The sequence below is a fragment of the Schistocerca gregaria genome, chromosome X (genome assembly GCF_023897955.1).
Source record: "Schistocerca gregaria isolate iqSchGreg1 chromosome X, iqSchGreg1.2, whole genome shotgun sequence".
In the NCBI taxonomy this organism is placed as follows: domain Eukaryota; kingdom Metazoa; phylum Arthropoda; class Insecta; order Orthoptera; family Acrididae; genus Schistocerca; species Schistocerca gregaria.
The window spans coordinates 451,033,796-451,058,797 of NC_064931.1; the positions used below are offsets into that span (position 1 = coordinate 451,033,796).

Consider the following 25,002-nt stretch of genomic DNA (forward strand, 5'->3'; position numbering starts at 1 on the left):
GCTTCAATGCGCATGTTGGCAATACTTTCAGTGTGAGTCCATAAAAGTCTTGCGATGGTCAACTGTGTGTCAACATTATCCGACTGCTCCTTGAAAATGCCTGAGTTACGATTTGCTGCACCTGCTGATTCTTGAGTGTGGCACACATCAAGCTGTGTGGTGTGCATTTCAAGGGTCTCGTGATTCCAAATGACAACTGCTTGTACCTGTTGCAACATTGTGTTTATCAACCGTAAGTCTTTTGCATTGGCAGTGCTGGATACTGTCTTTAAGATTCTGCTACACACATCCAACCAGCCCCTTCTTTGTTGAACCCGCAGGACCAATTCTGTGGCCTGGTGCAGCTGCTCCTGCAAATGTACAAAAGCTGATATGCCTATCAGGCATAATCCAGCTGCATCCTGCCTTGCATCATGAGTTGCAATTTCCTGTAGGTATCTTTCAGTTACTGAATTTCGTTTTATACCACCCATATATTGAAATCTGTACTTAATGACCACCGTTGTTCCAACATTTCTATATCCATCTCCTATGTAAATAGTACCTCAGCAGCCAAAGGATATACCTTCAGGGCTTATCCCAGTTTTTATCCATCCAGCAGACTCAGGAACACCACAACAATGGTGCCTCTTGCTTTCATGTTCCTCTTTGTCTTGATCTTGATGGCTGGAGCTGGAGTGGCTACTGCCTTTTCTCTGTATATTGGTCCTTGACCGGGTCCAGAATGCATCCTATGTGAAGAGGAAATTTACTGTTAGTTTGCTAGTCCCCTTTGAGTCCTAAGAGCATAGGGATGTGTGGGAACAATCATAGTTGCATACTGCTTGAGTTGCCTGGTTCTCTCTTTTTCTAAGTATTGCCTTCCTCTGTTGGGAGGAGCGGCTGATGATTTAGGCAGTGCTTCTGGTTCACCCTGAAATTGACAGACTCTTCCTGCATGCACCACTGTGCTTTTGGTTGGAAGTTGTAGTTTGACATTAACTGGAGATGTCATCTTGACTATCTGATAAAATCATTGGTAATTTGAGATGAACTTTTTAGTTTTTCTTTCCAGCATGTAAGGGTTAGATAACATCATTAACTGCCCAATGTAGTACTTAGGGACCTGCACCTTATGCGGGCAACAAAGAATGACTCCCAAAAGTTTCATAACAGTGAACACTCTGCTGCAGGGTGAAATTTTCATAAAGGAATGCAGTTCTTTATATAATGCTCTATGCCTTGTTCCTTTTTGGCCACAAGAACTTTTCCACAATGTCGAGGCCTGTGGCACATCAGCCACTTTGTCTTGCTAATATGGAATCATGAGCTTGCCTCAATATCTTGTTTTGCAAGCTTGCTGGGATAACTATGCACCAGCCACAACATGTTTGCTTGTACAGGACTCCATCAGCATGTACTTTGCAGCTCAATCAATCTGCATTCTCATGATATTTTCCTGGATAGTCTATAACCTAAAAATCAAATTTGCTTAGCTTAGCTCAGTGGGTCAAATGACTTTTATTCCCACAAGCCTTTTCCATGCAGCATGACCTGTTATTACCTTAAAAAGTCAGCCATCCAGGTAACAATGGAAATATGTGATGCCAAAAATTTGTGCGAACATTTCATTTTCAGTGACTGAATCATTTTTTTTTTTCTCTCTTTATTGAGCTCTCTACAAGTTTATGCAATTGGGTATTCTTTCCTCCAATCTCATGACTTAGAACAGCCTAGAGTATTGCTGCTCAAGTAACACAACAGTATAAACTGTTTTTTGATAGGAAAAGCAAGGATGGAACCAGTTGTTAATCACTCTTTCAAACAGTCGAATGCTGCTTCTCGAGCTGGAGTCCAACTAAACTTTACTCCCTTCTTTAACAAATGTGTCAGGTGTCTTGCTGACTCTGCAAATTTTGGAATATTTCCTGTATAGAAATTGGTGATCTTGAGATATGACTGCAATTCCTTTACTGTGCTTGACATTGGGATACCCTCTATAGATTGTACCAGTCATGGGTCAGTTCATACACCATCTTGCCCGATAATGTGACCTAAATAATGAATCTCCAGTAATATCAAATTGCACTTTTCTACACTAAGGGTCAGCTGTGTCACACATAACTTTCCAGATATCTCTTGTAGATGTACCATATACTCCTTGATGTCCTTGGAAAAACGATATAGCTAGGTGCTCCATGAATTTTCAGATTCCATACCACGCAGTCTAACAAGCACGGGAAAGTAGCCAGTACATTTTTAAATTTTAAGTCCAGCACACAAGTGTATTATACATTTATGCATATATAACACATAAACATATAGTAAATAATAATTATTATTTCATTGAAACAAAGAAATACGTAATTATATGTAATACAGTACTCTGATGTGTGGTTCTGATGCAACTACATAGATCTGAAGATAATCCAAGGAGACTGAAACTAGTCATACTGCAAAATACTCTACTGGGTCAGAAAAATAAATGATATATTGAAGCAGTTTTAAAAATATGTATGTGTATGAAAGCTGTGATTTTCCTGTGCACTCATGGTAACTCTTTTGCATTCATTGATCTCATATAAATGTATTTTGCACTTCAGGAATGTGATAGTTATTCTAAAGCTGAGTTTTTTTTTGTCCTTTGATCAGCTTGTATGTTAAATTGTATTATCTCTGAAACAGTGTTAGTGACTACAAAAATTTCAGTTGCTATTGAAAAGCCTATTTCTTATTGCCCTAGGGAGCTAAAATAGAAGGCAAGAATAACAGAAACCTATCTGTCCAATTTTATGCAGCATTTTTTTGTAATTTGTTAGGAGAAGTGAACATCTGTATGTATTGTAATGTGGCTTACATTTATTGTTCTTCAGTCTCCGTCTAAAATAAAAAATAATGTAGAATCTCATCCCTGATAAACTTGAAAACTGTCAACTTCAGTACATAAAACAGTTATTTGCTGTAGGATAAACAATTCTTCCAGTAAAGTCTATGCATGTGGTAAAAACAGTGCCATGTTAAGTTTTGTAAAATGTTAATATCTTACGGCATTTTTGACTGGTATAACCCCAAAGGATTCAACCATGTAAACTGATAAAGTTTTCTATATGTGAACCAATTAGGCACCTTTTGTATGAAAATGAGTCATTGTTAAGTTGTAGATAGATGTGCACATTAAGTGTAGGTGACTGTGATGAGTGCATACAGAGTTTAGTGTTATGTTGGTGCTGTTGTGGTTGATAATGATGAGGATGATACACACATCAAAAAAAGTTTTGCATCACCTCGGTCCCGGAACCTGCACAGAAAACTGTAATAGAGATCAACATAAACAACATTTCTGCCCCTTTTAATGCTCATGAAAACCACACATTGTATGTTGTACCACCATACAACGAGACCTTCAGAGGTGGTGGTCCAGATTGCTGTACACACCGGTACCTCTAATAACCAGTAGCATGTCCTCTTGCACTGATGCATGCCTGTATTCATTGTGGCATACTATCCACAAGTTCATCAAGGCACTGTTTGTCCTCAACTGCAATTCGGCGTAGATACCTCAGAGTGTTTGGTGGGTCATGTCATCCATAAACAGCCCTTTTCAGTCTATCCCAGGCATGTTCGATAGGGTTCATGCCTGGGGAACATGCTGGCCACATTAGTCAGGCAATGTCATAATCTTGAAGGAAGTCATTCACAAGATTTGCATGATGGGGCCACAAATTGTCGCCCATGAGACGAATGTTTTGCCAATATACTGCTGATATGGTTGCACTATCGGTCGGAGGATGGCATTCACGTATCATGCAGCCCTTACGACACCTTCAATGACCACCAGTGGCGTACATTGGCCACACATAGTTTCACCCCAAAATATCAGGGAACCTCCACCATGCTACACTCTCTGGACAGTGTGTCTTAGGCAATCAGCCTGATTGGGTTGCCTTCAAACACATCTCTGATGATTGACTGGTTAAAGGCATATGTGACACTCATTGGTGAAGAGAACATGATGCCAATCCTGAGTGGTCCAATAGGTATGTTGTTGGGCCCATCTGTACCGCACTGCATGGTGTAGTGGTTGCAAAGATGGAACTCACCATGGACGTCGGGAGTGAAGTTGCGTATCACGCAGCCTATTGCACTCAGTTTGAGTCATAACATGACATCCTATGGCTGCAAGAAAAGCACTATTCAATCTGGTGGCGTTGCTATCAGGGTTTCTCTGGGCCATAATCCACAGGTAGCAGTCATCCACTGCAATAGTAGCCCTTGGGCAGCCTGAGTGAGTCATGTCATCAACAGTTCCAGTCTCTTTGTACCTCCTCCATGTCTGAATAACATTGGTTTGGTTCACTCTGAGACACCTGGACAATTCCGTTATTGAGATCTCCTTCCTGGTACAAAGTAACAATGAAGACATGATTGAACCACAGTATTGACCGTCTAGGTGTGGTTTAACTAAAGACAACATGAGCTGTGTATCTCCTTCCTGATGGAATGACTGGAACTGATCGGCTCACCCACTGTCTAATAGTTGCTGCTCATGCATGGTTATTTACATCTTTTGGCAGGCTTAGTGACATCTCTGAACAGTAAAGGGGACTGTGTCTATGATACAATATCCATAGTCAAGTTCTATCTTCAGGAGTTCTGGGAACTGGGGTGATGCAAAACTTTATTTGATGTGTGTATAATGACAGGGTGTATACGAGCTGGGACAACCGGGAGATCCGGGAAAAACCTGGGAATTTTTTCATCTGGGAGAAAGCCGGGAAAAACTCAGGATATTTTTAGAATTCTGGAAATTTTTCATTGTTTTAGTTTTCAGTTAAATTTTTGTATTTTTGACTGGGAAGAACTGATACGCTAACAAAGGATATTACTGTATCCAGCTACTGCATAATAATACTTCAACAATAAAACATAAATGAGAGAAAAAAACGAAAATAACTTAAATTGCAAAGGAAATACGCCATATACAACAACGACACACAGTGCTCATGCAAGCGTCTGCCATTTGAAAATGTGTCAAATGCTTTAGGAAGACTATGCAGTGCTTCATAACAACAAATTGCCTCCAATGAGCGTGAAGTCGTAACTGTTTACATTCAATTTGTTTTAGCAGTTACATGTGGGCTCATGCGCAGTTCAGTCACGTATGAGTAGTAGATTCTCCTGGTTCTGGTTACAGGAATGTGGCTGTTGGCTCTGCAAGCAGTTGCAGCAAGCACCTAGATGCTACCAGGAAAAGGGGGGTACCAAATTCATATTCTTGAGGAAAACAACTTGTTTCACAAAGCACCTAGCATCCAGCACACATTTGCCTATTGATTATTCATATCATTTTGAAACAATTCCCAGTTGGTTTTTGACCATTTCTCAACAATTTTAAGTTGATATCTGAATGTATCAGAAGTTGACTTTTGAAAGCATGCATAGTATACGTGATGTCTTTGTCAGGAGAATCCTCATCGCATCTAGAAATAAACTTTCCGCAGACAAAAGGGGATGGGCGATATGAACTTAGCGGAGTAAAGTCAAACGGATGAATGCTAATTGCTGTCTAACTATGCGGTTGGTTGGGTTTGTGAATGATCAACATTGTTATAATTACTAGCAAAATCCGTAGATTCAGACTATCAGAGTGGAAATAAATGACTGACAGGAATAACAGGTGAGAAAGATTACGTATTATCTTCTTGGTGTATCCAAGAAAACCAAATTTTGACAGAACATTTTTGGCCAGATCGCTACACTATTAAGGACCAGTAGTACAGCCCCTGGCTACCAGCTGCGTAAGTTCTATTCTGGAAGTAACGCGGAAAATGGGTTGTTCGAGCACATAATAATGCCTAACCAGAAAATAATTGTGGGATAACTAAACCTGTGATTCTGGCAGGGTTAGTGAAGTTAATCGGCGAACAAATTTTGACAGTGGGAGCAATAGCTACAGAGTTGGTGATTATGAGATTGTTTGTTAGAACGAGGTAGGAGAAGAAATGGGGACACCACACAAATTATGGAAGAATAAGACGATTCCAAATTTATATCAAAATTTCCTAATACTACTTTTCGATCTCATGCTTGAAAAGCTGGTCCATATGAATGAAATGTGAAACTTATCTCCTAACATAAGGCTTTTTGCTTGTAGTAGGCCTAATAGGTATTTGATATTGGTACTTATTGGATTATATTCTGTTGTGTTATAAAAATGGCCATTTGTGCCAAAACAGTCTCGTTTATTTGGTGTGTTACAAAATTGCTGCCATATTAGAAAGGCCTATATTGTTTTATCTAGCACACAATGACAAAATAGACGTAATCAGATCGAGAAACCACACCAGTCTTGGGTATTATTCCTATTAACAGCTTTTTCAGTGTTAGATAATGACATTTCAATTTTCATGTAGCAAAATGTTTGACAAACTATGATGAGGTAATAATGCTTTTGCAGAAAGAAAAGCACGCCATGTAAAGCTGTAGCAACATTAGAGAGAAAAAAATGCTAGGTTTGAAGAAATGTGTAATTTCTTGCTTATCCCTTGTCAGTATTGGTTTTATATATCCTATATTTAATTTTATGTCACACAAAACAGCAAATTATTAGTTATTAGGCAATAAAGAGTTCAGATTTTCTGAAGAGTTCTTGTTCTCTCGATTACAAATAATCCCATCCACTATTAATTGTGAGATTTTTTTAAACAGGGGTAGGCTGTCAGACTGTCAGGCTGGAAGCAGGAGAGGCACCACAGGACATTTTAATTTCCACTCTCCTGAATATAGTTTGGACGTGTGGTAGAAAAATGCTTTATGAAGAGGTGTGGCACTGCACTTTGGCATACTTAAGACCAAATAATATGTCTTACATTTCCTTGAATACATATATTTTATGTTTCAGACTTTTCCGAAAGATGTGCGCTACAAGATGAACATATTTTGAAAATTCAATTTTTTTTTAATGTTGACCCAGTTCGCAAATGTCGTAGATATGGGGCTGTGCGCAAAGTAGTCTGAGCTATAGTGCCTAGTTTCCAAGTGACCCGTGTTTACATTTAGTGATTTTGCTGTTTCCCCTTCGTTTACTCTCACGTAAAAATATAAAAAAGAAAGAATAATAATTTTAAAAACTTTAAAAAATGAAAAAAAAAACAAACAGATATCTGTGGCTGGGAGCTATCAAGTGAATTATAACACATTCACACAATTACGGAAGGCTGAAATATGCCATTAGTTTCAGATTTTATTTTATTTTCACCTTTCTGATAATCAAGCATTAATCGCCTTGCGGAACAATGAAGTTATTTTTGTCTGTTTGCTAAAGAAATTAGGCTTTTGTTAATCTTTTGGGCAGAGGCAGTCAATGTATTTGAAACGAAATGTTTAATTCCACAGTACTGGCTAGTTTCAACTGCTCGCTGCATTTCAAGTGAACGTTTTCATTTTCTAGCATGTATGGCGTTATGCCATAATAAAGACCCAAACATGATATAATACAGTACTGGTGCTCCAAGAAAATGTACATCCCGAAAACCACACTGAAAAGCTTAATTTCAGGTCGAGGTCTATTTCATTGGGAATCTGGACATACGAATGTGCCCTTTAAGTATGCACTTTAAATGTGCACATTTTAATATGGTTCACAAAACTTCGATGCTCTTGCAGTATCCTCTGTTGTCTTCTTTCTTTTATGACATAATGTATGATCTTTCAATGTTTTACACGTACATACATACAGGCATCTTACGTCATGATAGCTACCCAAGCACAGCGTCCCCTGTTATCTACGCTCCCTGGCAACTGTTGAAACGAACCTATTTCTAACAGGTTGCAGGAAAATATTGTGAATGGTGGTTTGAAAAGCGTTACTTTCAAAGTAAATATCCTTTTATGTATGTTGAGCTATGTGCAAGAATGTACCATGAATTTATTAAATCACAGAGCATTTGACTCTCATTTAAAAATCAACCCTTTGATGACGAGCCATTTAGAAGAATTTCGAACCCAGAAGATCAGACATTTATGTCATTATTAAAAATTTTACTCGTGCATTTGTGTGATATATCTTAAAGTGTAACATGCACGAAAAAGATGAACAATACATGCGAAAGCTTAGCTTCTCTTGCAACTTGAAACCAACACTATGTATATTAATTCAAACTATTAACTTTCCCTGTTTGTGTGTTCATGCTACTTAACAGTGATGTTGCTGTTGGGTGACAACATCACGTGTCCTATGCTCTGAATATCCGCTGTTATCAGCTGGCAAGATCACGTGACATGAGCTACGAATGGCTTACAAAAACGCATCGAAATCTGGATTTCAATAATTCGGAAAGTAACATGTGGTGTTTGGTGGAATTCCAATGTGTGCTGTCATAATACAAAAATACGCAGCGTACATGTTGCTGCAAATCAAAGATATTTCCAAAACGTGTCTTTTTCCCTGAGTTTCATTTTCTACAGTGCCGGGAAATTGTATGCCCGTGTATAAAGCCATAACCATTCAAAGAATTGACAAGGGAAAATATACTGTCACCAGGGAGAAAGTGTATTTTTAACCGGGAAATACAGGAAATTTTTTTGCTTGTCCATGTATACACCCTGAACAATGAAGTCGAAAGAGAAGGGAGAAGGTCAGACTGTGCTGGCACATAGCTTACCCCTGCTGAATAACACTAAGGAGGTTACTAAGCAAAATCTCCCTGTCTGATGAATATATCACCATCAACAATGTCACATGCCCCCATCCATGATACATTGCAAAAGGGTTTGGAATTGCATCCAAGACATCAGAAAATAATATAGTGAGAAAATGAAACTGTATCCCGTCATCAGGATTAAAACCAACTACCCCGAGAGTAAAGCATCACCATACATACTCACATTTATGCCCTTGGCTATGAACTGAGTATTAAATCCACCAATATTCTTCAATAGCACAAAATGTCAAAACAGCATTTGCACTCACTGTAAGACTGCCAAAATTTGTTTCTCCTTAGACATGGTTAGCGTGAAATCAGTGGTTTGACAAAGCTTATAGTACATCTCATTAGTATGGGTGTAAAAGAGTGCATTATTTAGTGAAGCAGGTATCATTTAATACTGTTTACCTTGTGTTCATTAATTTGCAATGAAACGATGTTCATACAGAGCCTGATCAAAGATATGATTAACCAATCACTGTGGTCTCAGGTTATTTCCAATACTTTGTGAAAGGGAGGCCATAAATAAGTGTCCAATTTCAGGCATAGATGTTCATTTAAAATGTGCTTTATACTTGCAAGATTAAAATATGTCTATGATGGTAGTAGGAATAAAAAATTACAGATTAAAATGTGTTTGTGATGGTGGTAGGTATAATTACTGAGTCTTCAAGATTATTAGTGAGCTGTCTGTAGGACTGAGCTCTCAAGTCAATTAAAAACATGAGCCCTGAGGTAACCATTAAAAAACACAATTGAAATTCAGATATTGTGCATAAAAATACCCAATATTTTCTTGCCACACTTACGTAACTTCATTGAGCATGTTTATTTGAACATAGTCCTAACACAGAAATTTTTTTGGAAAGGTTTTTTCAACTGTTCAAATGTGGGATTCATTTGCCATATTTTGATGTTTATAAACAACAGCATAAAGTTTTGTCTCATATTTTCCGAGCTGTCTGTATTATTTTTTACCAGCATGTTTTAATGATCTAAAGACCTCTCTTGTTCTAAAAATCTCTTTAATATCTTCAGAGATGACAGTAAGTGTTTAATGCATTCTGTTTTAATTGACTTCTTCATCTTATTATCAATATTCAGGCCCTGCCTTTTTGGCCTCTTCCATCTGCCATCTGCTGCATTCCCCAACTCTACCTCCCAACATCCCACAAATCCCAGAATGCAAACAAACCCAAAACACTACTGTCAATTGATCTAACAAAAATTTCAGTCCCATAGAAATTTCAATCCTATCCAAATGCCTTCCACACAATTTCAATAATACTGAACTTCTCAAAGACATCTCCTTATCCTAACCCCTATTGCAACATTATTTTGCCAGCAACCCTTATGACCAAAAGCAACAAAGCCATTGTTGAACCTTGTTCCTCTCCCAATTCACACCTCATCCAACTGTGGCCCTCACCCACTCCCATCCAGTCACTTCCCAATTTTCTTCTGAGAATTCCTTATCTGCAACTTGGTCTCACCCTCTTTTCTTAGGTACCTTTCCTAAAACACAAGCCTTTTGGCAAAGAAAAATGCAGCCAACTACAGCCTTAAGAAAAACACTGATCTGAGCATCCTCTCTGCAGACAAAGTCTCCATCACTGTTGTAATGGTCCACAGAAGATGACTCCCAACTGCCTGACTCTTCCACCTACAAGCCCTATCAGAATAATTCCCTCCCAGAAGACCAGCATGAAAACCAATCCCCACTCAAATTTTTAGGCTCATCCCAGAAACTCTCATTTGAATCTATCTCCCTCCTCACAATAGTTACATCCAACAAACCCACCAACTACATGCTTCCCAAAATGCATAAACTGTAGCTGGCTACTATACACAAACGGAAAAATTTCAACTCATACTGACCAATACCTTCAACCCATTGCCCCCAGCATAGCTTCCCATACCAGACACACAAACATAGAAATGACTTTGCCCACTGAAGATTAAATTGTTTTGGTTGGTACGCCACATAATGTTCTTCTTCAAACTTCTTCATTATTCAACATTTTTACCCCTCTGTTGGGATCTTCAGGACCATTCAGATGTTCACAGTTGGCTTAGACATTGACTACTGCTGAAGAAGTTTGAATAGGGACATGACATAGCATAACAACACACAAGGTTTTATCTTCTATGATGATGGCTAAAAAAGCCTATTTGTCAATGCTGATGCCACCTCCCTCCACAACATTCCCCATGCCAGTGACATTTTCACAACCAAACACTATATCTCCCAATCTCCTGTTCACTCCAAATCCACTGCTGGATTCATTACACATCTGAAAAACTACATCCTTCCCCATAGCTACTTCTTGTAGGGAAAGATGTATAAATAAATTTGCGGGACAGCCAGCCATGGGTACCCACATGGCACCATCTTACACTAGCCTATTTATAGGTCTTCTAGAGGAATTCTTTCTGGCCCTCTAATATCATTAACCCCTCATCTGGTTGAGGTTCAGTGATGATATCTTCATGATGTGGCCGAGGCCTATGATACTTTATTCTTCTTCCTTCTCAGCCCCAACACCCTCCTCCTATCCGCTTCATGTTGGCCTCTTCAGTACAGTGTGCCTATGTTCTCGATGTTGATTTCTACCTGCTCTATAACACAGTAGCAACCTTTATTCAAATCAAGCCCACTAACCATAAACAGTTCCCATTTTTATAGAAATTATCCCTTCAACTCTAAAAGATGTCTCCCACGTGGGCTGGCCACCCAGGGATAGCATATCTGCAGTGATAAGCTGAAGGTCTTGCTAAGGGCTACACAGGCTAGCATTACCCTTCAAACTAGATACTCTGTGTCATATCAGCACATGCCCCTAATCCACCAACCATCCCTATGAAACATATGAAAAGGAGCAGCTCCCTTCTTATCCACCTGGAAAGGAGCAGCTTCCTCCTTGACCAGTATCACCTCAGACTGGAACAATTCAGCTACATATTTTTCTAGTTCATTGACTATGCAATGTCAAGCTTGGAAATGAGGAACATCTTACCCACATTCCTTCCCATCTATCCCAAAGTGGTACTCTGACATCCCAATCTAAGTAATATCCTCACTCACCTTTATGCCACACCCACTCCCAACCCCTTGTCACACTAGTCACACCTCTTGGAAGGCCCAGGTGCAAGACTGATTCTATGCACGCAACTATCAAATCCTATTCAAGTACCATCACAGACATATCCTACACTGTCAGAGGTGAGGCTATTGGTTACAGCAGTCACATTACATACCAACTTTTGCACAGCCTTTTATGTGGAAATGATCCCCAATCAACTCTCCACCTGAATGTATGGTCACTGCAAAATTGTGACCAAGATCAGAACTGACAATTGATCACCCACTGGCATAAAATGCAGCTGAGCACTACATGCTCAACTTCAGTGGCTGCTGCATAGCTGATACCAAATGTATTCTTATCCCCCCCCCCCCAAACCAGAATCTCTAAATTACAACACATCCTTGAGTACAACAAACTCCTTGGCCTCAGTCACCACTAGCCCCTGTCCCTCACTCACCTCCACTTCACTTCTGTGGCCAAGACTTCCACTTCATACATTCTTCACTTGCACATCTCTCCCGATCCACTCCTTCTCCTCATTGTGTGCCACACACAACTCCCTCTGCCTGTGCTAGGGCAGAGGGAGCTTGCTACTTCTACTTCATAGTCATCAGCTACCCTTACCTCCAACATTTCTTACTCCACACCCCACCTGATACAACCACTCATCTCAGCCAAGCTGCTATGTTGGTGCAATGTAACTAAGACAATGTAGCCATGTGTGTACCAGGTGTACATGTATGAAATGCAGATTTTTTGTCTAAAAATGTTAAATCCAGCAGAATGATAAATAATGCTTTATTCAAAGAATGCTCCATCATTTGTTGTACATTTTTCCAAACGTTTGGGCAATTTGTGAATACCACACCAGTAAAAATGTCCCCTTTTGCTGCAAACCATTGAGCGAGTCATTTTTCACATCTTTGTATGAATCAAATCAGTGCTCAGCAAGTGCATGACCCATCAATGCAGCCAAGTGGTAATTGGAAAGAGCCAAGGGTGGTGAGTAAGCTGCCTGGGGTAGAACTTTCCAGCCGAGTGCTTCCAATGTGCCACGAACTGATTTTGGCGTAGGTGAAGGAGCATTGTCATGAAGAAAAATGACTTTGTGCTGCCTCTGTCAGTATTGTGGCCTTTTTTCAAGCAGCAAATGGTTCATTTTGGTCAATTGTTGATGATAACATTTATTATTAACCATTTCCCCAGATTTTAACAGCACATACTAGACCACACCCTCTTGTCCCACAAAACACAGAGCATTGTGTTTCTGCCAAAGCAATTTACTCTAATGGTTGATGTGGATGGTATGCCTTGGTCTACCCATGATTTTTTGCACTTGAGATTCTCAAAATAAATCCACTTTTCATCCCCTGTAACTATACAACTCAAAAATGACTTCCTTTTGTACCGAGTGACCAAAATCTCACATGTGGTTTCACACTTTTCCATTTGCCTGTTGTTCACCTCATGTGGTACCTATCTATCAATCTTGAAACCAATTGGAAATAGCTTGTTGACTAACACTCCATTGCTTGGTGAGTTGTTTTAGTGTTTGCAAATCATCTTCGTTCAACAATTCTTCCAGTTCCACATCTTTGTATTTTTTTGCAGTTTTGCATTTTTTTGTCTGCAACATTGAAGTCACCACTTTTGAAATGCTGAAACCATTGTTCACACATATCATGTGATGGGGCATGTTCACCATAAGATTCTCAAAGTAATTGGCGTGATTCAGCAGCAGTTTTCTTCTAATGAAAACAAAAAATTAAGGCTGTCAATGAATGCACTTTGCTCAGTATAAATTTCAAAATATTGAACACAATGCTACGCACACACTTTTCCAATTTATCACTTGTGCATGTCTGATACTTGTTGATGACTCAAAAAATGGTGCAGTGTCAAATCTTTATAGCACAAACTGCACTGGTACAACACCTGTTGTCTGAAATCCACATTTTGTACATGCACACCTGGTATAAATATTCTGTAATAGTTAACTCTGGAGAAGAACAATGTCTAAAAGCTTAACAGTGTTTACGGTCTTGTTTATTTGCCTGTCAACCATCCAGCTACGCAGTGAGTTGTCACCTTTACTCCTTCCATTATTTATTAGTATCCATATCATTTACTGTTTTCCTCTGTGTAACGAACACTTGAAATGTGTCCTCACATTAAAATTTGTTTAAATTAAAACTATATGCTAACAAAGACATTTGATTTCACACAGGGTCCTTTTGTACACATAGCAAGTATTACTGCTCAGCTGTTATCAAAGCTGGTGACATCGTTCCAGGGTATTTATGAAAATGAATCACGCAACTGTGAGATGTTGGCAGCAGCTTGTGCTGTTGGTGTCGCTAGCTGTTTTGCTGCCCCCATTGGTGGTAAGTTCTCAGAAATGATTTATAAATTATGTGTCTAATAACAGAAGTCTGTATAAAACTGTGAAAAGTGGGGAATATTCTTTGCAAAATGCTCCCATTCTAATTACAGATGATATAATAAATGATGATCAGAGCATGCAGAATTACTAGTCTGCATAACCATCCAGATTCCCTTGCTTGTGGAATCATCTTACTCTGGAACCACTGTTCAACACTTTAAGAAAATAACTGGTGAATACAAAAGCTCATGTGTGCTGAATTTTTTCAGTTTGCTTGTTTGTTGCTCACTGCTTCATATCTCTGATGCATGAGGAATTTCCTTTCCTGCCAAGTGTAGATATTTGACTTGACCTTCATTTGTTCTCTGCTCTTAGCATGTAATATTAGTCTGTTATGCACTTTTTTCACTATATTTGGAGAAGAATACTCTGCATCCATATACTCTGTAGTAACACTCTGGGAGTTGTTTGTAATGGTATACTCTCTGAGAAACGCTGAGTCCAAGATGATAAAACAGTGTTGAAAACAAGAAATTTTGTTCCCTCCATTATAGAAAATTCAATTGGTAACATTTGATTCTTCATTACATTTCCAAAGTACTTCTATTTCCTACATTTGGGCATTTGGCAGATGTGGATGTAATTTGCATTTTAGCTAAGTAGCTGGTATTGTTGTGGTTCATGTTCTTTTTACTATTCTTATTGTGTGTTAGTGCTTTTCATCAAAACATATCTACTTTAAATTGTTTATGTGTTCTTCATTTGAAGAGTTGTGAGAACATAATCCATAGATTAAAGTAAATTTCTACTGTGATAACCCACAAACAACATTTTAAACAGATCATGTGACAGATCATTAATCATTGATTTTATGCACATGTTAGTTCTATGCCTTTACTGATACTTTATTTCACTTGCAAATACTATTGTAAAGTCAGAGCTATGAACTGAATATTTTGAAATATTTTTATACAATACCTGCTTCTTCTCATATGTTAAAATTGACCCTCATTCCTTCTTCACAAGAAGAACTCTTCCCCATCTCTATCACTGTTTATCTGCAGTTATTCCATTTTTTTCTGTTTCATTTAGATGTTTCCTGAACTATTTTGTACTTCCATCCTAATATTTCTGAATATATTTACTTATTTAACACTATGTTTCTAGCAATTCTTTGAAAACTAACCACTTTTACAATTTCTAGTTACATTTAGTGTGTAATACCTCAAATGTGATTTCTGAATTTAGTTCCAAACTCATTGATGCTTCCTCTTACATTGTTTAGTTATTTCCTCAAGCTTTTATGTTTAGTCCTGTTGGGTTGGGGGAGAGAAGAGCAGTGTTTGGTGGAGCATGCAGGGACTAGGCAATAGGACAAGAATGCCAGGGGAGCATTGGGAGGCTGTTGTGGAGAGGGTGGGAGGAAACGGGGACTAGGTGACAACTATTTCTTGGATCTTTATCTTCAGGTAGCTAGTGTGGAACACAGTGCATAAAAATTAATCTGTAAGCTATTATAGAACACCTTTTACATTAACTGTTTGATTCTGATGTGTTTTGTGATTGTGTAAATCAGTGACTCGTTCATATCACAGAAATTATGGTGGTTTGTTCTGATCAGCTTGCAGTTTCTGTGTAGATACTGTGTTCTTAAGAATAAATTGTCATTGTATTGCTCATAGCTTCTTTGCAGCCAATAATTCATTTCTCATTATTATCATACAATAGATTTGGCATAGATGGTCACTCTTAAAATTAAACACTGGTTTCCAAATGGATGTATTTATATTCTTTCACATAATTCACATAATTGATGATGTACAAAAATAACATTTTAAATACACACATTTTTGACAGTATTCCGTTTACAAGATAAAAATTATAGTCCATCTTACATGCAACCAAGTCTCAGACTTTCCCTGCCACCTCTGTCCCCAAATACTACTACACTCACACAGTAAACAAAGATAGCATGACGCAGTGCAATGAGTCAGCAATCAATATTTACAGAATTTTTAAGGTTGCATTTGCCAAAAAATATTATATTCAATACACAAAAAATATTTTTTGGTAATAATTCAATTAAACAAGCTTGTGTATAATTTTGTAATGAAGTTTTGTTATCTAAATAATGTTAAATGCTTAAATATCTGCCAGTTACTAATAGACGAAAAGTTTGAAAATAGAAAAATGCATTTCCAATATATTATAGAAAATTAAAAAAGTAGAAAGAAATGTCAAATAAATTACCCCAAACAACAGTGTGAGCTGTATACATTGTAGGATGCTGAAACATTGTAGGTATGTTCATTAAACGGTGCATTCATGGAGTATTCTTAATAAAAAAAAAAATAATAATAAAAAAAAAAATAAAAAAAAAAGAAATAGTTCCACTGTCTGTCACCAGGTGAAAATATGGCACTGTAAGCAGTCACATTGTGGTGTGGGAGCAGAAAAAAAGGGAAGAATATAGTCATATAGTCACAAGTTACATGTGTTCCATATGGTCTCCCGACCCAGCAGTATGCTGCATCCCTAACATGGTATGGTCGACAGTTCCTCACAGCATAATCAGTCTAATTGGAGTGATACATCCTCATATGCTATCCTTCAGATGAGGAAGAGTCCAGATACATCTTTCAAATATCACCACAACCAGAAGTGATTGCCTAGAAATGATGTGGTTGTTATTGATGGTTTCTCAAAGGAAATCTTTCACCTAGCAAATGTCCATACCCGGTAGCTGAGTGGTCAGCGCGACAGAATGTCAACCCTAAGGGCCCGGGTTCGATTCCTGGCTGGGTCGGAGATTTTCTCTGCTCAGACACTGGTTGTCATGTTGTCCTAATCATCATCATTTCATCCCCATCGACATGCAAGTTGCCGAAGTGGCATCAAATCGGAAGACTTGCACCCGGCGAATGGTCTACCCAACGGGAGGCCCTAGTCACATGACATTTACCTGGCAAATGACATGTGATGTCGCCCCATCTTGCATGGAAATAGTTCTATGGACATATCTGAATTCTTGTGAAGCTGGAATCATTTGTTGCAAAGGAGGTTCTTATAAAGTGCAGATGTCATTGTACACCTAACAAGCCTATGAGGTATCTTATCCTCAAAGAAAAACATACCGAGAATGAAGGAGTTTATTCACAAAGGATGAGTGCAATGAATGTTCGTGCACAACATGTGGTGGAGCAGAGCCCCATAGGCAAGAGTTCTGCACTTTCATGGCACCATGCAAAATGAGATGCACCTTGTCTCTTCAAAGAATAATCCCCTGGCCACATGTCATCCATTATCATGCATGCCAAAAAGTGAAGGGCAAAGTCACAGCATTGTAGCCTATTTTGAGGCTTCATTTGGTGCACATTCTGAATCTTGTAGGGATATCAGTGTAAAATGCACCACAAAATATTTTGCGCTTTTGACCAGGGGACATACAATTCCCCATGACACTGCTTGAGCGCTGCTGCAGAATTTGAGGCATTGCTGCACAGTTGGCTATAGCTGCAGCAATTTCATTAACAATTGTCATGGGAATGGACTGCCTCCCTCTCCCTTCTGCACCACCTAATTCACCTGTTTCTTCAAATTTTTTGATCATATACTTTAGCCTCTTCACAGCTGGTTCTGCCAGTGATAGGTTCTGTCAGTGGTATTCCTGAAATGGAGCACTGCTATTGCTGCCATTCTGTTAAAACAACTTTACCAGCAGTGCACGGCCTTGCTTCTCAATATACATTCCATTTCATGTGGAAAACTTCAACCTTCTTAACTCTTTACAGCTACAGTCACTTCACAAAGGAAATCAATACATGTTGCCAAGTGAGAAACAACATACTGACATCGAAACAGGAAACAGTTCACATTTTGGCTGCTTACAGCCCCACATTTTCTCCTGGTAACAGAAAGTGAAACTATTATTTTTTTCAGCATACTCTGTGAGCACACCAATTAAAGAACATATCTATGCTGTTTCACTTTCTTGTGAAGTATACAGCACACACTGTAGCACCCAGAACACCATCAGCCTGGTACATAAGATACACGATTTTCAGAGTAACATTCTCGAAATATGAATGGAGGTGACACTATGGTACAGATTTGTTCCAACTATCACATACTCAGCAGCATATTTATCTATGCAGCAGGTATTCCATCTTGTTGTCTGCAGGTTCAAAGCTTTATTCATAAAACAACATCTAGCAAACTGTTTATTGTAGTAGTGTGTTAACATCAGTGTTAATAAAATTAAGTAGAGACTTGTTTAATGATGTTAATACACGCATTGTTTAATCACAAAAGGGAAAGTGGTTTGTACTTCCATTAGTGACATTAAAAGATGGTAACACATAGGACTGATTCTTTTATTTAAATCATCTATATTGGGTGAGTTCAGCTGGCTAATATGTGGTGGAATAATAATTTAAGGTCTTGACAGAAAGTACCGAGTGAGTTTTTGGGGCTACATATTCAAAATACTGTCTTTGATGTGATTAATGAACTTGTAAATCAAAATAAAATGATCACAGGCCATTCTGATCTCCCTTTTATTTGAACAGGTATCTTCATAAATATATGTTATGCAGTCAAAAACACAAACTGGTAATCTTGTAATTTGGTCACTACATTTTCTGATATGAGTCCTAACATCTACCATATAAGTAAGTCCACCTGTGATTGATTGACCCTTTCCTATTACAGTTAATATTCTTAATTTTACTGTCCCAAGCAATAGTCTATTCTTAGCAGTCTATTTTCTTCCACAGTTGTGGTCATCCCTGTCTCTGCAGACAGCAGGGGCTTTGAAATATTGGATCAGAATACCTATTTGTTTCTCTTCCTTCTGTGTGTTCATCACTATATACATGTTCACCCATTGTCACATTCTCAGGAGTCACTTGTACTCATAATTCTTCATTGTTACAAACTGGTTTTATGGTGAAAGGGAAATTGGAATTTGGCATAACTTTCATTTTGTTTCTGAAGTGATTCAGTCACCCAAAAACATGTGACAGAATTATTAGTAGTACATTGTAATGTCCAGTCCTTGGCCACCTATTACAAAGAACTGAGTCTTACTTTCCATCAACTAATCTTTCTCACAAATCTCTTGTCTGAAACATTACTCTGCATCTGTTCATCTTATGAGCTATACATTTCTTATAGCTGTTAGAAAAGATAAACCTGATGAGGGCCGTCAGCACTTATACGGAATTTGTTACAAAAGTTTCCAAAATAAAATTTACCAGTGACTAGAAGGGGTAGAGTTATGAGATTTTCAGTGGGAATGGTGATGGACGGTCTCAGCTAATGAATGGGATTTGTATTAGTCACATACAGCAGTGAAAGAGTGAAGATAATGCTTTGTGCATAGTGTGTTTTGGTGATGCATCAGGATTCAAGATGCAAAAGTTAATTGAGCAGCAATATGCAATTTAATTTTGCATTAAACAAAAAAATGGTATTTCATTGTATTGTATTGTATTTTTTTGATCCAGGCAATCATAGTATTGTACAGTTGTACATGTGATATTGGACAGGTCAAGAGAGTATATTTACAAAGAATTTTTACAAATTGATTTTTACATTATTTTGTAGTGAGGAAATTATCTATTTTAAACAAAACAGTTAATACAAATCATAGAACTGTACGGTTGTACATATGATATTGGACACATCAAGCGAACATATTTGCAAGTAATTTTTAATAAATTGATTTTACATTATTTTGTAATGAGGAAATTATCTATCTTTAACAAAACAGTAAATACAAATGTTGTACAGTAAAATACAAACAGCCAATACAAATTTAATAGTAATATAATCCAGTATATTTCATAGACATGGACAGTATATAATAATTTAGTATATTTCATAGACATGCACGGTATATAATTTTCAGACCTAATTGAATGTTTATTATAAAATTGTTTACAATTTTAACCCCTTTAAAAAAGATGATCAACTGTATAAAAGCATTGGTCCAACAGATATTTTTTTAAATTATGTGTGAAGGCTCTTGGGTTATTTGTTGCTTTGATTTCATTTGGCAAAGTATTATACATTTGTATCCCAACATTTAAAACACTTTTTCGGTAGCTGGTAGTTCTGCTGGTAGCTGGTAGTTCTGGACTGAATCATATGGAGGTCAGATTGCTGCTTGTTGCATAGTTATGAATATCTCCATTGAATTTTAATGTGCAGTCATTGTTTAACAGGTATGACTTGACAAATGAGACGATATTATAAATGTAAACAGAGGGCAGTGTCATAATGCCATTTGTTTTGAAATGTTGTCTGCAGGATTTGTTATGTCTTAGGTTACATATTATGCGTATTGCCTTTTTTTTTGCATTTTGGAAATATATCCACCCCCAGGTGAGTTCCCCCAAAATATGATTCCATACTGTAATGTAGAGTGGAAGTAAGCATAATATACATGTATGAGAACGGATTTTGTGACAGATTTTTTGAGTATCCTTAAAATGTAACACACAGTCGATAGCTTTTTTGAGATATTATTTGTGTGAGTCTCCCACTTAAGATTTTCTTCAAGCCGTATGCCAAGAAACTTGACAGAGTCCACATACACGAGCTCTTGGTTATTTAGAATCGCATTGGGCATTTCTTGTTTTTGGGATGAGAGTCTGAACTTGATGTACGTTGTTTTCTGTATATTTATAATTAGTTTTTTCTCATTGAACTGTTAGCTGAGTTATGACATAAGCGGTTTAATATTATGGTTATGGTCCTCTGTATCAGTACCTGTTATTAGTATACTCATGTCATTAGCAAATAGTGTGGTATGTCCTGGAGCAAGCTTCATGCTAATGTCATCAGTGTATAGCAGAAACAGTATGGGTCCCAGGATTGAGCCTTGTGGCACACCATATCTAATAGGCATTGTGTCAGAGGAGTGGACAGTACATTGATGGGTGGTTGTATTCTTTTTTTCAAAATTAATTTCAACTTTTTGTAGTCTGTTTGACAGGTAAGATTCTAACCATTTGTTTGCAATTCCTCTTACACCTTTATTTGCTAGCTTCTTAAGGAGTATGAAATGGTAATTATGCCCTGAGAGGGTGGGCCTGGATCAAGAAGCTTTCAGTGAAGAATTCATGAGTGGCACAAGATGTTCTGCCAGGACCACGAAAACATAAATGACAATGAATGCCTAAAGCATCTCAAATGCATGAACATGTGGATAAATTGCAGAAAGTTTTGAATTCCAGAGCATAAGAATGATAGCAGAAGATTTAGTGTTCAAAAATTGAATGTTTATTGCATTTTGAGAGACAACTTAGGGATAAGAAAAGTGCTGACAGATGAACAGAAGGAAATCTGTGTGCTGAAGTGTCATGAGCCATTGGAATGTTATGGAAGTAACACTGACTTTTTGGACACAGTAATGACAGGCACTAAGATATAGATTTTTGAGTAAAATCCTGAATCAGAAAGACTAAGCCAGCTGAAATACCATTCAATGGGAAAGAAGTACAACAAACCTAGCCCTACTGAATACTTATGAACATTCAACTTTTATGGTGTATGTAAGTCGAGTTTCTGTAAACACCAAAGCACGAACATGGTATTTTTTTCTTTTTTTGGGTGGGGAGGGGTGGGGGGTGGGGAGGTGAATCAGTCTTCTGACTGGTTTGATGTGGCCCAACACAAGTTCCTCTCTTGTGCTAACGTCTTCATCTCACAGTAACACTTACACCATAGGTCCACAGTTATTTATTGGATCTGTTCCTATCTCTGTTTTTTCCTGCAGTTTTTACCCTCTAGAGCTCATTCTAGCACAATGGAAGTTATTTTGTGATGTCTTAACAAATGGCCTATAATTCTGTTCTTTCTTCTTGTCAGTGTTTTCTATGTCTACATCTACATGACTGCTCTGAAATTAACAATTAAGTGCTTGGAAGAGGTCTCATCAAATCACCTTCAATCTTTCAAGCTATTCCTCTACTGTTCTACTCTCAAAGAGCAAGTCAGGAAAATACCGTATTTACTCGAATCTAAGTCGCACTTTTTTTCCGGTTTTTGTAATCCAAAAAACTGCCTGCGGCTTAGAATCGAGTGCAAAGTAAGCAGAAGTTCTGAAAAATGTTGGTAGGTGTCACTACAACTAACTTCTGCCGTCAAATATATGTAGCGCAACACAGGTATGCTTTGCAGGCACAAAGATAAATACTGGCGCCAAAACCTCTGCATCAGTAAATAAATTAAAAGAAAAAGTAGAAGAATGTAAACATTATGCAATGTATTCTTTCGTGTTTGCTGCTATCTCATTTAAATCCTGTCTGCCTAATAAACTACAAAACTAGACCAAGACAACAGAAAACGTGGATGAATATACATATCTTGTCATGTTTATATTCATATCATTCTTATGCTGAATAGTGATACAGTCAGAAATGAAGCATGGCAACTGACTAAATTTTTAAATCTAAGGTGACTCTAATTTCTGTGCAGAATGGAATGTACTAAAGAGGCGTCTGCAAAGATTTTCAAATGGAGAAAATTTTTTGCCAAACTCTTGTTCAGAACATCTATCATACACAGCTATTATTTGGTTCTTGTTGGTCATTATCAGAGAAAGCAGCAGTGTAAGTAACAACAAATAGCAGTCTCTTGCCATTGTTTCGCTAATGAGATAATTCCTCTTCTTTTATTGTAAGCGGCGGTAGCGTGCACTAAGCAAGCCACGCCGCAAGCGGCGACAGGCTGTAAACACTCATTATCAGAATGCGACAAACAATGCATGACACAGAACAATACTGAATTTTCAGCTTAGAGTGATGTAAACACCTATAACAAAGAGAATGGCACTTATCAGAACAAAACAAAATAAGCAATCGATTCGAACCAGAAGATGCACATAAAAAAGGAAGGGTACCCATATAAATACAGACAGAACAGCTGACACATAGCAATGGCTACGTAGTAAAGCTTAATTGTTAACCTTATGACTCGAACCAAACTACTGCAGCTGTATCTTCATCCATTCAACCTCAATTCTGTTTCACGTTAGAATGGACCAACTTTGTTTCGATTTAGAGGAGCGGTCTAAAATTTTTCTCTCACCTTGAATTTCAGGAGTGGCATAGATTCGGATAAACTTTTTCCTTGATTTCGAGTCTCATTTTTCAGGTGTGGCTTAGATTCGAGTGCGGCTTACATTAGAGTAAATATGGTAAATGCTTAAATCTTTCCATGAGAACTCTGATGTCCCTTATTTTATTTTTGTAATCATTTCTCCATATGTGAGTGGACACCACCAAAATATTTTCAGATTTGGAGGAGAAAGTTTGTGACTGAAATTTTGTCAAATCATCTTACTGCAATGAAAAACACCTTTCTTTTAATGACTGCCATCCCAACTCACATATCACATCAGTGACACCCTCTCTCCCATTTCTTGATATTACAAAATGAACTGCCCTTCTGTGAACTTTTTTGATTTCCTCAGTCAATCCTGTCTGATACATTTCCCATGCTGCACAGCAACACTCCAGAAGATGATGGGAAAGCCTAGTGTAGGTAGTATGTTCTTTTATTTGATGGCTATGTGTAAAGCCTACTCATTCATTATTTTTCCATTCCACTTAATTTTCAACTTTCTTCTATAGCACCACATCACAGATGCCTCGATTCTCTTCCCTTCTAGTTCCCCCACAAGCCATGATTCAGTGCCATGCACTCCTGTGCTTCAGACATACATTCTCAGAAATTTCTTCCTTAAATTAAGGCTGAAGTTTGATACTAGTGGACTACTTCTGTCTCTGCTGATCTGCTTTTTACATCCTTACTTAATCTGTCTTGTATTATTTTGCTTCCAAAGTAAAAGAATTCGAGTTTTGATGTTAAGTTTATCAGTAATCTCAATTCTGCTACTTCTTATTACTTTTGCTTTTTTTAAATTTATAGTTTTATCAGTAATCTCAATTCTGCTACTTCTCATTAGTTTTGATTTTTTAAAATTTATCATTAATCTTTATTAGCTACTTATTTGACTGTTCATGCCAATCAAAAGGTCCTTTGGTTCCTCTTCACTTCCACTGATCGCAATATCATAAGTGAATCTTCTCATTCGTTACACTTCAACCTGAATTGTAAATCCATTCTTTTATTTTTGTCATTGCTTCTTAAGTGTATAGACTGAACATTAGGGACAAAAGATTGCATCCCTGTCCTAAACTCTTTTTAATCTGAGCACTGCTTTCTTGTGCTTCCATTCTTGGTGTTCACTTTGTTTCTTATGTATGATGTATATTACCTGGCTTTCCCTACAGCTTACTCCTATAATCCTCAGAATTTTGAACATCTTACACCATTCTACACTGTCAAATGCTTTTTCCATGTTGACATGCCCTATGAAGTTGTCCTGATTTTTCTTATGCTCAGACACAGTGTCAGAATAGCCTCTCTGGTGCCTCTACCTTTCCTAAAACCATACTGATCATCATCTAACAGATCCTCAATTTTAACAATATTATGAAAAGGGTAGACTGCTACTCACTGATCTTTATTGTGAGTAGTAATCTATCCTTTTCATAATATTTTTGATGCTCCAACCTTGACTTCCCATTTTTAGATCCTCAGTTTTCTTTTCCATCCTTCTGTATATTATTCTTGTCAACAATTTAGATAAGGGTGTATACGACCCAGGACACCTGGGAGATCCAGGAGAAACTCGATAATTTTTCATACAAGAGAAAACCTGGATAAGCCCGGGAATTATTTGGACTTCCAGTAATTTTTTTTGTTTTAGCTTTCAGTTAAATTTTTGTAATTTTAAGTGATAAGAAACAATACTCTAACAAAGGATATTATGTAT

The 25,002-nt window shown here is 37.7% G+C and overlaps 1 protein-coding gene across 3 annotated transcripts in view; it reads left to right on the top strand.

The window, feature by feature from the left end:
- LOC126298067 (chloride channel protein 2) overlaps positions 1–25,002 on the top strand; it is a 471,803-nt gene that overhangs the window by 303,416 nt on the left and 143,385 nt on the right. For all 3 annotated transcript variants that reach the window (XM_049989387.1, XM_049989386.1, XM_049989385.1), the window contains exon 5: positions 13,998–14,154. In XM_049989387.1, the coding sequence (XP_049845344.1) occupies positions 13,998–14,154 (157 nt within the window). The remainder of the gene's footprint in view (positions 1–13,997; positions 14,155–25,002) is intronic.